At 39.8% G+C, this 12,713-nt stretch overlaps 1 protein-coding gene across 1 annotated transcript in view; it reads left to right on the top strand.

Moving 5' to 3' along the window:
* Lemd3 (LEM domain containing 3) overlaps positions 1 to 12,713 on the top strand; it is a 55,888-nt gene that overhangs the window by 21,453 nt on the left and 21,722 nt on the right. The window contains exons 2-4 of the mRNA XM_021175093.2: positions 5,838 to 5,875; positions 8,713 to 8,779; positions 10,807 to 10,874. Of these exons, the coding sequence (XP_021030752.1) occupies positions 5,838 to 5,875; positions 8,713 to 8,779; positions 10,807 to 10,874 (173 nt within the window). The remainder of the gene's footprint in view (positions 1 to 5,837; positions 5,876 to 8,712; positions 8,780 to 10,806; positions 10,875 to 12,713) is intronic.

Genomic DNA, 12,713 nt, shown 5'->3' with positions numbered 1-12,713 from the left:
GGCTGGCCTCGAACTCAGAAATCCGCCTGCCTCTGCCTCCCGAGTGCTGGGATTAAAGGCGTGCGCCACCAACGCCCGGCTATAAACTGATTTTTCAACAAATACTTTATTTGGAAGTCATATGGGGTTATTTCTTCTTAAAACAGACAAATGAAAAACTAGAAGTCCTGTAGACTAGGATATGTGAGCTGGAGACTGGGTCCCCCCTTCCCTTTCTTTCATGAATCAACTATTTTAGATTTGTATCTTTATATTTCCAGGTTGGTAATAGCTTATGGCTAAAGGATCATTCATGTCTTAGATAAAGATGGTAGAAGTGTTCCTCTGAACCCAGGCCTCACAGGAATAGACTATAAGGAGTTTTCTAAGTATACATCAAGAGCCTCTGTTATGGAATGAGCATATATTTAATAAGGCCAGGAATAATTGTCAAAATTTCAGGAAACAAATGGGCAATTACTGTTACAAAAGAATGTCCTGCCTTGCTCATTGTCCATATTTAGATCGGCCTGGCTGATGGTGACATTCAGAAGCACTTGCCACACAGGTGCAGTGTTCCTCAGCTGTTGGAAACATTCCCTCCTCCCGCTCCCTCCTCTTACGTAGAATCAGGCCGTCTAATCCCACTGATGTTAGAGGTGGATTTGCACATTTGAGTGTGTGTGTGTATGTATATATATATATATGTGTGTGTGTGTGTGTGTGTGTGTGTATGTATATATGTGTGTGTGTATATATATATATGTATATATATATTTGGTAATTTACATAGTTGCATTTTACTGCTTAGATGACTTGAATTTTTCTTAGGACCTAGTTTAAGGTCATAGAGTGGTGTGGGTTTTGTCGTGTGTGTGTGTGTGTATGTGTGTGTGTGTGTGTTTTGGTTTTTCAAGACAGGGTTTCTCCATGTAGCCCTGGCTAGCTTCAAACTCAGAGCCCCCTTTGTCTGTCTCCTGAGTGCTAGGATTAAAGGTGGGCACTGCCATGCCTGGGCTAGTTCACAGAGCTTTAGAACTGAAAAAGGCTGCTCTTGAAAGCCCCTGTCTGGAGGCAGAGTCTGATCTGTCAAATGAACTGAGAGGAGGGCTTATCGTTATCGTTATTCTTAACTCCTGTAACTAAGCGAGAGGCCTGGAGCAGATACTTGTTTGCTAATGTGCTGCTTTGCAAGATAAAGCTACCTGGTCTGTCTGTCACAGCTCTAACCTGGGGAGTCACAGGTTCTAGGGACTCAGAAAGGCAGTCTTGAGAGCCTGGTGCTTTTGTGCAGCGCATGATAGTCCTGAGCCACACTACCCATGCGTCCATCTCCTTGTAGTTGGGAACTGGGTTTGAGAGGTTCTCCTTACCTAAGAACCTACAGTGTATCTCCAGCAGCAGTCCTCTGGCCATTTATCTGTTGGTTTTGATGTGTTCTCTTTTAAGGAGTTAAAGCTTAGTAACTCAGCATCTGAAAGTGCAAGGGAAAAATGCTCTTTGGTTTTTAGAAATAGAAAATACTTTAGTTTTTATGGTTTTTATAATGAGAAGGTATATAGCCTTTGGAGTCAGACATAAATAGAAGTAATATATTCTCTAAAATAGTGGTGGTGTATTAATTGAGGCACTTTAAAATGTGTGTCAACAAGCTAGCTCCCAGTACAGGAGTGCTGCAGCAGTTGCTGTCCCTTGAAAGGGCTGCACAGTGGTCAGGTGATTGGACCTTTCTGATATCAGAGAGACGAGCCTTCAGCTTGTCTGCTCTTTATGTCTTTAGCACCACACTTCTCCAGGTGTTGAGTTGCTTTTTTCCGGGAAAGAAAGAAACCCCACCTAGTTACATCAGACTATCTGGTTGTGAAGGTATAAGACTGACTGCACAGGGTCAGAGATGAGGAGAGTCGTAGTGAGCTATAGCACTTCCACATCCTGTTGTAGCTGCAGACTTGACTCTCAAAGCGGAAAGAAACATAGAGAGAGAACATAGAGAATGAAAATTACCAGGAGAAGCAAATGTCTAGAATTTTCCTGGGAAAAATACATTTCTGTGTACTGTGATTTACTTTAATTCAAGATGCATAGAATAGAAAAACATGAGTGCATCCTGTGAAGTTGATTGTATTGGTCCAGAGAAAGCTGGAGAAGAGCATTCAGTATATATACAATTGCCGATTTTTCTGATCTTGTAAGCAGATACTTAGTCACTAACTGCTTAGGGCTCTTAGACCTTCTCCTTATTACACGTGCTGTTCTTTTAAAATGTGAAGTGGATAACTAACGCTTCTAGTTTTCTCAGGTTTCTGCCTTGGAGTAAAATATGAAAAACATGTTTAAGATCCCACTTGCCGACTTCCTTAATTGATCTTACAGTCGAAGTCTCTTACTGCTTGCTGTCTGTTCCACTGTAGGGTATTCTAACTGCACTGGCTTACTTCATTCCAGGACTGACATACCAAACATGTAACTACCTTCCAGCCTTTGTGTTCTTGGCTGGCCTTTCTGTGACTAACCTTCACATTTTAGAGAGTCATATGGCATGTTCTTTCAGGAGTCTATTGAAATGCTATTGGCGGGGAGGGGTTTCTCTGATTATCTTACTAAAAATAGCTTCTTTCATAATCAAGCCCCATTGTTTCCATCTGAAATACTGAGGCCTATCTGGCATGTATGGATTTTTAACATTAACTTGTTTATTGTTTCTTTGAATCTCTGTAGAAGATAAGTGCCAGGAGGGCAGGGATCATAGGTTCCTCCAGCTGTCAGTGTGACACAAACCTAGTCAGAGTTGGGGAGAAGGACTCTCAGTGAAGGGTTGCCGCTATAAGAGTGTCCTGTGGGCATGTCTGCTGGGCCAGTTTCTTGATCGCCCACTAGAATGGTGCCCTGAGGAGTGGGGTTGGGCTGTGTATAGGAGAGGTAGCTTGAGTAAGCCTGTGAGCAGGAGTCCTTCATGATCTCTGCTTCACGTCCTGCCTCCACATCCTAGGGCTAAGGATGGACGGACAGAACCTGTAAGCCAGTAAAGCCTCTCCAGGTTGCTTTTGGTCAGTCTTTTATCACAGCTATAGAAAGTAAACTAGGGCAAACATGTATTCACTTAGTGCCCAGACTCACATTGCCCAACATGAAGCACTCAGTCTCTTCCCAGGCAGGCACTGGGACCCCCATGGAGTCCTTTCAAAAGGTCATCAGTGCATTTGTTTAAGAATAGCACATACTTTATAATATCCTGACTTATAACCTGTTAATAGTAAAATATGTGTTTAGGAAAGCATAATGGTTGGTAAATGTTCAGGTTAAAAACTAGAAAAAGTTTATATTTGTCGAAAACTTTGACAAAACTAATTATATTTTTGAAATTGGTAACGGAAGTTTAGAGAAGGAAAATAAAAAATGTACCATCTTAAATTTATAAGCTAAAATGTAGGAAACCACTGGGAGATTTTGAAGATCAAATTACACATTTTAGGAATTTGATTTCTAGTCATTAATGTAGTTTAAAGGAAAGATAAGTCGAAGTACTAAGGATCTACACAAGAAGAGTTTGGTATCTGAAATTTGAAATGACCCGGAGAGGTCCACGGTTATAGAAGAGGAAGTGGCTGAACTGGGATAATCTGAGAAAAGGCCGTGCTGTGAGCCCCCGAGAAGCATAGGGAGAAGACAGCACAGTGTGGAGGGAGCCCGCAGCTGCCTGGGCCTTTAGGGGATGGGAACCACTCTGCGAGTGCCTGGCATTGCTGCTGGGGGTAAGGGTGAGGACTATAGCTCCCCTCAGGTCTTCTGAAAGAAGAGACCAACTAAGAAAGAAAGAAAGTTCGGCTGTCAGATGCTCTTGAGACATGGGTCTTCTCTGCAGTTGCCACATTTCTCCAGGTCGTTAGGTAGGTCACACTGATGATCTCTGTGGGTTTTTAAACATAGGATGCTTCTTTTTCTCAGTGAAGACCAGACAGCTTCAATAAAGTATATTGGTGTTTTAAAAATACTAAAGTGATGTGCAGAAAGGAAGATGTGTGACCACGCCTCTTCATAAATCTGCGTGAGGGCTGACATACTTACTGTTTAACCCTTGCTGTGCTTGCACAGAGTGGCCTTCTCAAAGGCTCTGTTTTATTCTTACCATTCTTAATTCAATTTATTATGTGTCATTTGTTGGCATTTGAGGGGAAAATATTAACTGAAGGGCAGAACGAATCCCCTGGCTCTTTAGATATGTCAGCTCTCCGTTTTCTCAGTCTTGAAGCGCAAATCTGGAATATAAAAGGCATTAGTAGCTTTCAACATGACTTTTTCTGTGTTACTCCTTCTGCCTTCCTAGTCCTTCTGACAACCTCCCCCAGCTTCTGTTAGAATTCACACCATTACCTTTGCAACACAGAGCAAAATAGACATACGTGTGGCTTGGCTTAGGTGGTGGTAAGCCTTGTCCAGCACGAACTCTACTTGTCTCCATCCATCCAGGTGTGCCTTGCACTGGTGCCTGTTGTCAGCAGCTCGCAGAGGAGTCTGCAGGCTGATTTACAAACATTCTGCTGTCACAGACACAGACATGCTCGAGTTTGTATAGCTTTATTTCAGAGTGCTCAGATTTCACATTAAAAATCAGTGCTATTAAAAGCACTTTGCAATCCATGTGCTTTGATTCTCTTAACTCAGTTTTGTGCTCTATTTTGAGAACTTCTGATTTTCTACTTTTCAAAAATATTTCTTTCCCAGCATTGATACCTTTTTATACAGAAAGGTTATCTCAATGGCCATTTGAAAAATCTGATAACAGGATGTACGCTTTTTTCCATTGCTTTTTAATTGTACCTTGTCAATGGTCTTGTGCATGAACTTTCTTAGAATCAGGCAGTTCCTGGTTCCTATGGAACTTCCTGTTTTCTCAAATAAAAATAGAAAAGCTCTCAGAAAGGAAATCTGGTTGGTGTGAGCTGCCTACGAGAGCAGAGCGGTGGGCTTCCCTGTGCCGGGCTTGTATAGTATACGCTCTGTATGAAATGAGTAAGAGAGCTTTCAAGTGTCTGTGAACTTTGAATATGTGTGTGTGTGTGTGTGTGTGTGTGTGAGTGTGGGGTGGGGGTCTGAGTAATTGTGAGACATGTTATATATTTAATTATAATCTGGCATCAGATTATTATTATTGGGGAGATTTTAGGTAGAGGAAGATTACATGGAAAATACTGTAAATTTCCTTTATAATATTTGATTGTCAAATACTAAAATCTAATTGTTAGCTACTTTGATTTGTTTATTTTTTTTTCCTTGCCATTTGTCTAGATGTTAGCAGAGAGTCAGGTTTTTGTTTGTTTTCTTTTGGTAGCTACTAGAAGTTTGAATGCTAAAAGAACTATTTAGTTTTAAAGCAACAAGCCATGTAGAAACGTGATCTATTTAGTGATAATAAAATGGGTAGTATTTACTGAGAGCATAGTGAGTGCTAGCTAGCTGCTGTTGTGCCAGGCATTTTATAGGGTTGTCTCATGTAGTCCTTACGGGACTGGACAAGGTATGTGCAATTGGTATTCCTCCTTTATAGGAAAACTAGTGGAGAGTGAGCGAGGCATTAGTTTAAGCAAGTATTACTTAGGACTGGTGCAGAGACTTGAATCATCAATTCCTTGTATAACCCTGGCTTTCAGTTGTGATGGCGAAAACCATGAATGTAAAGTGAGACTGTCCAGCATAGTTGGCCTGCCTTCCTTCCTTCCCGGCTTCTTACCTCGTTTGTTTACATTGGTCTGTGTATGTGCATTGGTGGAACCGCATGTGCTGGCTTCTCAGGGAAGTTGTTTAGGATTGACGTGCTGGAGTGATGCTAATAGTTCTTTTTTCTTTCTTTTCCTTGATAGTAAAAAACCCCTTTGATGAAACATTTGGAAAAATACAAGTAAGTAAAAGATCATAATGCTTATAATGTATGATGTCATGTTTTAAATGATGAAAATACTAAAGTGACTGTAAACTAAGGAAAGTAACTCTAAGGCCCTAGTAGTTTGGTCGTTATGTCTGGTGTAGAGCCACTCCTGACAATAGCATGTTTGCTACTTTTATGTAAAGACCCCATCACATATGAGTGGCCCTGCCATGCCTGGATCTGGCTCTCCTACCTAAAAGTACCTTGTGTTGTCTAAGGCCTTAGCAGGCTTTTGTTTTGTTTTCATTTTGTTTCTTTTTGGATCTTTGTTCCGTTGGTGTGAAGAAGGATCAGGAAAGCAAAAAAACAAGGCTTTTAAAAGATTCTTTTTCAAAGGATGATTGATATAATAACTTGAACCAAAATTTTATTTACATCAAAATACTTTTTGCTTACCATAGAATAAACACTTCAGATTTAGATATTTAAAGCTGAAGTGAATGGTATAGTACATAACTCTCTGCTAAGTTTTCATTGTGGGAACTGACCATTATATAGATCTATATCAAAATGATTTGGTTTTACTGAGAGCATATAATAAAGTGTAGTCAGACTGAATTATTTCATATTCTTAGGACTGGGGCTTTGGAATAATTCTCTTCAGTATATTCTGTAGTGAAGACATTTATTTGCAGTGAATTTGACAACTGAGTCTTTAAAATGCGATAGTGTTATAGTTGAGACTTAGTACAGTGGACTCATGGAACGTTGGAAGTAGAAAACGATTTTCTTTAGTAATTTGTAGAATCACAGATTCAGTTTAAGACTCTCGGGTTTCAGCCCAGGTTTTACTTTTTGGTGTTTAATTATTGGAGTTTGAATTTTTATCTGTTTATTTTTGAGGCGGAGAGCCTTTGCTTGTTTATTTGTTTATTTATTTATGAATGAGGTGATCTTGTTAAATAGGCCACCCTGGCCTTAGATTTGCTATATTCCTGTCTCAGTCTCCTTGTGCTGGGCGTGCAGGTGTGACCACTCTGCTTCACACTTTGGTTTTGTAACTTTGTATGAAGATAGGAATTGCCTTGATTCAGAGTAACCTAGGGATGAGGTCAGGGAAAGGGTGATGTGGCAAAGCTTGGAAGGAAACAGGTGCCAGCTGGAGGGATGAATACTGTGTCATCAGGAGACATAGAGGAGGGCATGAGGTGGGGATCTGAAGCCTTTGATGAAGGCTTCTTCCTCCATCACAGATCATGGTTGCATTGACAGAACTTTGTTTCCCATAGTGTGGAAGCTTGTTGTCCTTGTTTCCTGGACATGAGTGTGGGGACAAAGGGTAGATGCAGCTTCATGTCTTTAGACTTATATGTGCGGGTCACATTCTACAGCTTCTAACCATGCCTGAACTTGCTCCCTGAGCATGTTCATCCAGAAATCCTGTGCTCATGAAGACTCCCTGATAACCATGGCTTTATCTCAGGTGATAATGTCTCAGCCTTTGTCGTTACCTGCAAAGGCTTATCTTAGTTGTAGCTGTTCTTAAATTTGGATATCATAGTTTAGACTAGTTGATAGATTATATAGACCACACCATGTCTTCTTCATAGCATCTCTCCCTTCTGGTCAGAGCAATATTCTAGACATGCACAAGGCTGGCTTACTTTTTTCTCTTAAAATTTCAGAATAAAGCCAAACTCTTTTTCTTCATATCTAGGGTTTTGTGGCATTCAGTTCTAAGCCACGTTTCCTTCAGCTCACTCCTGCTTGTGTAAGAAGTCTAACCAGTGCTTTCATGCCTCTACCTCTGCTTGTGCAGTTCCCTCTGGCTGGAATGATGGAGTCTCTTCTTCCTATGCAGCCCAGCTCTCCTGCTGTTACACAGATGGCTTTGTTGACCTCCCTCCCTCTCTGCATTGGGCAGTCACAGTGTGACACTGCATGGGGCTTTGTGGCGGTGCTCCTGAGAATAGGAAATACCTTGTTCGTTGTGTCTCCCTTTGCTCTGAGACGATAACTCTTTACTCCTTAACCTCATTGCATGCTTCACTTTAATAATAATGATGCACAAGGGTCATCTTGAAAGTCTAGGACAGGATGTATGTCAAAGTAACAACACATATTCCTTTAGTTATGTGATGGAGTCAGAGTAAAACAAACCATGAGGGGCTGGAGGATGGCTCAGTGGCTAAAGGCACTTGCCAGCAAACATGTTAATCCGAGTTGGAACACACATGGTGAAAGGAGAGAAGCCATTCCTGTTAATTGTTCTCTGACTACAAAGGGTGAACGGGTATACGCACATGTGTGCAACCCCATGTCTGTTAAACTGTTAAACAGTTTCTCAAACACGAAATGTAAGCTGGCTAGAAGAAAGACAAGAATAGTCTGTGTTTAACACAGCATGTATGAATGATACAGTGTGGGGTTGGAGGGGCTGCTCTGATGGTTAGAGGAGGTGTATGTGTGTAAGAACCATTTATGTAGCTATGTGTGTGTGTGTGTGTGTGTGTGTGTACACATCAGCTCTGGTGCCCACCGAGGCCAGAGGCATCAAATCCTGTGTATCTTAGGGAAGGTTGTGAGCTGCCAGACAGGGGTGTGCTGGACTTGAACTCTGGCCCTCTGGGAGAAAAGCTCTCAGTCATTGAGTCACCTCGATAGCTCCCTGTGTCAGGTTAGTTCTCAGGAAGTAAAGCACTTACAGTGATAACTCAGTTATGTTGATGGCCTTCAAGTAGAGTGGCTACTGTTTCCATAGGCTCTGCCTTTCACATTATATGGCTTTAACCATTTTAGCTTCATTTCCTCCTTTTTTAAAAACTATACTTTTAAAAAAATGTTATTTCATAATTTTTTTTTAATTTTAGGAAAGTGAAAAAAATCTTTTGATGAGCACATTGTACAAACTTCATGATCGATTGGCCCAGATTGCAGGTATTATTTTAGCATTCATTGTCTCCCAAACATTTCTAACATTAGCCAGTGTGTGTTGTGTTGTGTCAATAGTGGTAATCTTGCCTAAGTACAGGCTTATATTTATTTATACAGTATTTTTTTTTAGAGATTTGAAAAAAATTCATACAGATATAATCCAGGCCATTTTTCTGCTTGCCATATATGTTAGATGTTATTTATATATATTGTGTACATAGTAACAAATTCCGAAGACTTAAATAGCAATTGAATTGGATAAAATCTTCTATGATTATGCAGTTGTCATTTCTTTACTTAAAGGAAGTAAAGTATTCTATTTTTAATTAGATTCTTTTCATGCTCTGCTCTTAAGTCTGTTACATTGCTCAGGCATCAACACATCTGCAATATGAATAATTTACTGAAATTATTAAATGGGTTCTTACTAAGTTTGAGATTTGCAACTTACAGTAATAGTATGCGTTTATCCAATCCATGCAGAGTATTAGCATTTTACATACAATCTGAAAGAAGTGACTTTGGGTCCCTTCCTTTAGGTGATTGGGAAAACAGAAATGGAGATTTTCAGGGCTTGCAGAAGCAGACTGTGGTGTGCAGCTGGGGTCCTTGGCAGACGTCTAGGGGACAGATGTAGTGTGACTCCTGGTTGAACAGAAGTCTTTACGATCCTGATGTTCACTTCCTCTGTCTGATAGATTTATCTCTGAGTCTGTGGTTTTGCCCAGTTTTTAGTCTTAATGACTCTGTATAGTTCTGTGTACATCATTAAATGCTTCTCTTGCACACTGATTTGCCTTCATTAATCATATACTACATCTTATGACATTTATTTGGTATGCTCTAGTATACCTGGAAGTTACGTCGAATGTATTTTATAGCTAGCTTAATCCTGGATAGCTCTCACTAGCAAATCTATGAGCATAGTCTCTGGTTTACCAGATCAGGACACAAGGGTTGCTTTTAGAGATGTAGATTTCCTTACCCAGAGTGGGTATTGGCCAGTTTTTTTCCTATGAAGAGCCTGTAGTTAATATTTTAGGTTTTGTGGACTAGACTGCCTCTGTCATTACTATTTTACTTTGCTATTATAGCATGAAAGTAACCATAAATAGTATATTAATCAACTAGTTTGACTAGACTCTATGAATACCAACAGTAGACCACATTTGGGCCTTGGCTGTGTTTTGCTGACTTCTGTTCTAGACCTGTTGAATCTGAGTCTCTGGGAAGCATTATAAAGCTTGAAGACTTATTTATCCTGTAGGTCCTTATCCCTTATCTAGTTATGCCCATGACAGCCTGGCTTCCGGAGTAAACTATAAGTAACAACACGGCTTTCACTACAGAAAGGGTTGCCAGAGCATGACTTTCGGTACTGTACTTTTATGTTGCAGGTATTTTTAAACTACTTGAGAGTAATAAAGCAGCAAAGACTTAGAATTGAAGTTTAGTGTGAGGAAAAATATCTGTAATGACCACATGTAGTCGGGAAAAAGCTTTGAATTCTCTGCAGCTATATTAAAAAAGAACGTAATTTCTCTAACTTTTATAGCACACCCCTTTATAACAGCAATATCTTAGTTTCACAGGTCGACATTTCTAAGGGACATGTACTCCTGTCTGCAATGAACATGGTTATGCTCTGAAAGTAGACATGCTTATTAGTACGACAGTAAGATACAGTGCAATAATAGTAACTTAGACTTATATGAAGCTTTGGATTATTAGCTTTAGGAATCTATGTGTGAGTTAGTAGTGAGAATTTCCTGGATGCTCCCCTTTAATGTGCCTACATTGGCTTATATTTTAGAACACAAGAAGAAGACGTTCTTCTATAGACTAAAGTAGTGGTTTATGGAAGGGTAGTGGTTTGTTTACACTAGATATTGGAATTGTTTCTATAAGATATAAGTAATGTTCATCAATATTTATTGATTATATTATTGTATAATTGGTAAAATACTTTAAGTTCTATTTCTTCTGCTTAATATTGTACTTACTCCAAATTAATATGCTAATCTTTTCAGGAGATCATGAATGTGGCAGTTCTAGTCAAAGGATGCTTTCTGTCCGAGAAGCAGCTGCATATTTAAAAGTAAGCAGTGACACCAGAGTTTTAATAGCCGTGTTCTTAAAGTGCATGTATGTCCTTAGTACTGTCAACAGTGTTAAGCGCTGGGTTACTTTGTGTACTGTGTAAGGCAGTCTCTGTTCTTCAGTGCTCATGCGTCTGTTCCCTGCACCAGGCCCTTCCTCCCTCGGGTTAGCCTCTGTCTCTCCCATGCTATTCCACCCACTTGAACACTTGTTTACTTACTTGTATATGTTTGGCTAGGTTCCTGTTAAGAGAGAATATGAGGGGGTTTTCTTTCTGAGATTATGGATATAACTGGTTGGAGTGTTTTTATACCTTAAGGATGGAAAGCTAACTGCTTTTCTAGCTGTGCTTTTGCCCTGGCTTGTTTTGGGGGTGAATAAGTGTATGCCGGGTACTTGATACAGAAGTATGATGAACGGGAAGCTCTAAAGCCTCTCCTCGGAGAACCTTCTAACCCGGAGTTCATTGAATTGTGTAGATTTTGTTTATTGTTATTTATACGCAGGATTTCTTTAAAATAATAAAGCTTATAAAATTAAAAAGTCTTAACTATTTAGTGCCATGTAAGCAGATATAATAAAGGACAATGGGAATTGTTAGTGTTTTTGTTTTAGGATACTGTATATAAGAAAGTGCACATAAGTGTGTAAAGGGCTTTAGAGGGGCTGGAGAGATGGCTCAGTGGGTAAGAGCACACTGACTGCTCTTCCAGAAGTCCTGAGTTCAAATCCCAGCAACCACACCGTGGCTCCCAACCATCTGTAATGGGACCTGATGCCCTCTTTTGGTGTGTCTGAAGACAGCAGCAGTGTACTCATATAAATAAAATAAATCTTTAAACAAAACAAGACAAAGGGCCTGAAGAACACTGTGCTACACGCCTGTCCTCAAAGCCGCTTCGTAGGCTGAAGCAGGGCAGATGCTTGGAGCCCAGTGTTTGAGGACAGCCGGGACAAGTTAGTGAGACTTGTCTTAAAACAAGATTCAGCACAAATCTTAGCAGTACTAAGAAGGAGATTGAGATAGAATTAAGATGGGTGGGCAGCATTCAGGAAAGCAAGTGAGGCACATGGCTTTTAGTGAGACCTGCTCAGGTCAGTTATCTCAGGGTGCTAAGAAGACTTGCAGGTGAGATTCTCTGAGCGGTTACAAGTTATCCTGGAACTAGGAAAGAAAATAGAAGCTGAAAGATGGAAACTTCCATTCTTGTGAAAGGGAAAATGGAATTCATGACAATCCAGTTCCATGTAAGTAGCCCCATAAAGATGTGAATGCTTGCAAACTGAGATGCTGGTGCAGCCAGCTTTTAGATGGCTCTGTGGGTTCAGATGTAATTGTGTGTCATCTCTCCTACCCCCTTCAAATAGCATGGCTTTAAAAGGGAACAGGTTTTTTCCTATTGATATTTTAAATGTACATGTAGTACAATGTGGTAATTGTATACATATTATTTAACATAAATAATCTCTAGGACATTTTCATTTTAGGACTGAAACCCTATGCTCATTGCATAGTAGCCACCTATTTTTCTCTTTTAAATTCTGTCAATCACTGCTTTTTTTTCTGTATCAGTTTTGTAACATTTAGATATGTTAACTGCTCATTGATAATTCTCTGACTTACTTCATCTAATATCTTCCAAGGCCATATGATAACATTTGATAGTATTTTTCTTTTTATTTATTACACCTTTTTCATAAGATTTGAAGTTAAAAAAAGCCTCAGCTTTATCCTTTTTTCTTTTTTTTTAATTTTTAATATTTTTTATTACATATTTTCCTCAATTACATTTCCAATGCTATCCCAAAAGTCCCCCATAGCGCCCCCCACTTCCCT

This window comes from Mus caroli, chromosome 10 (assembly GCF_900094665.2).
Source record: "Mus caroli chromosome 10, CAROLI_EIJ_v1.1, whole genome shotgun sequence".
NCBI lineage: Eukaryota > Metazoa > Chordata > Mammalia > Rodentia > Muridae > Mus > Mus caroli.
Note: the sequence above shows the minus strand (reverse complement) of the source record. Positions and strands in the feature narration are given on the sequence as shown.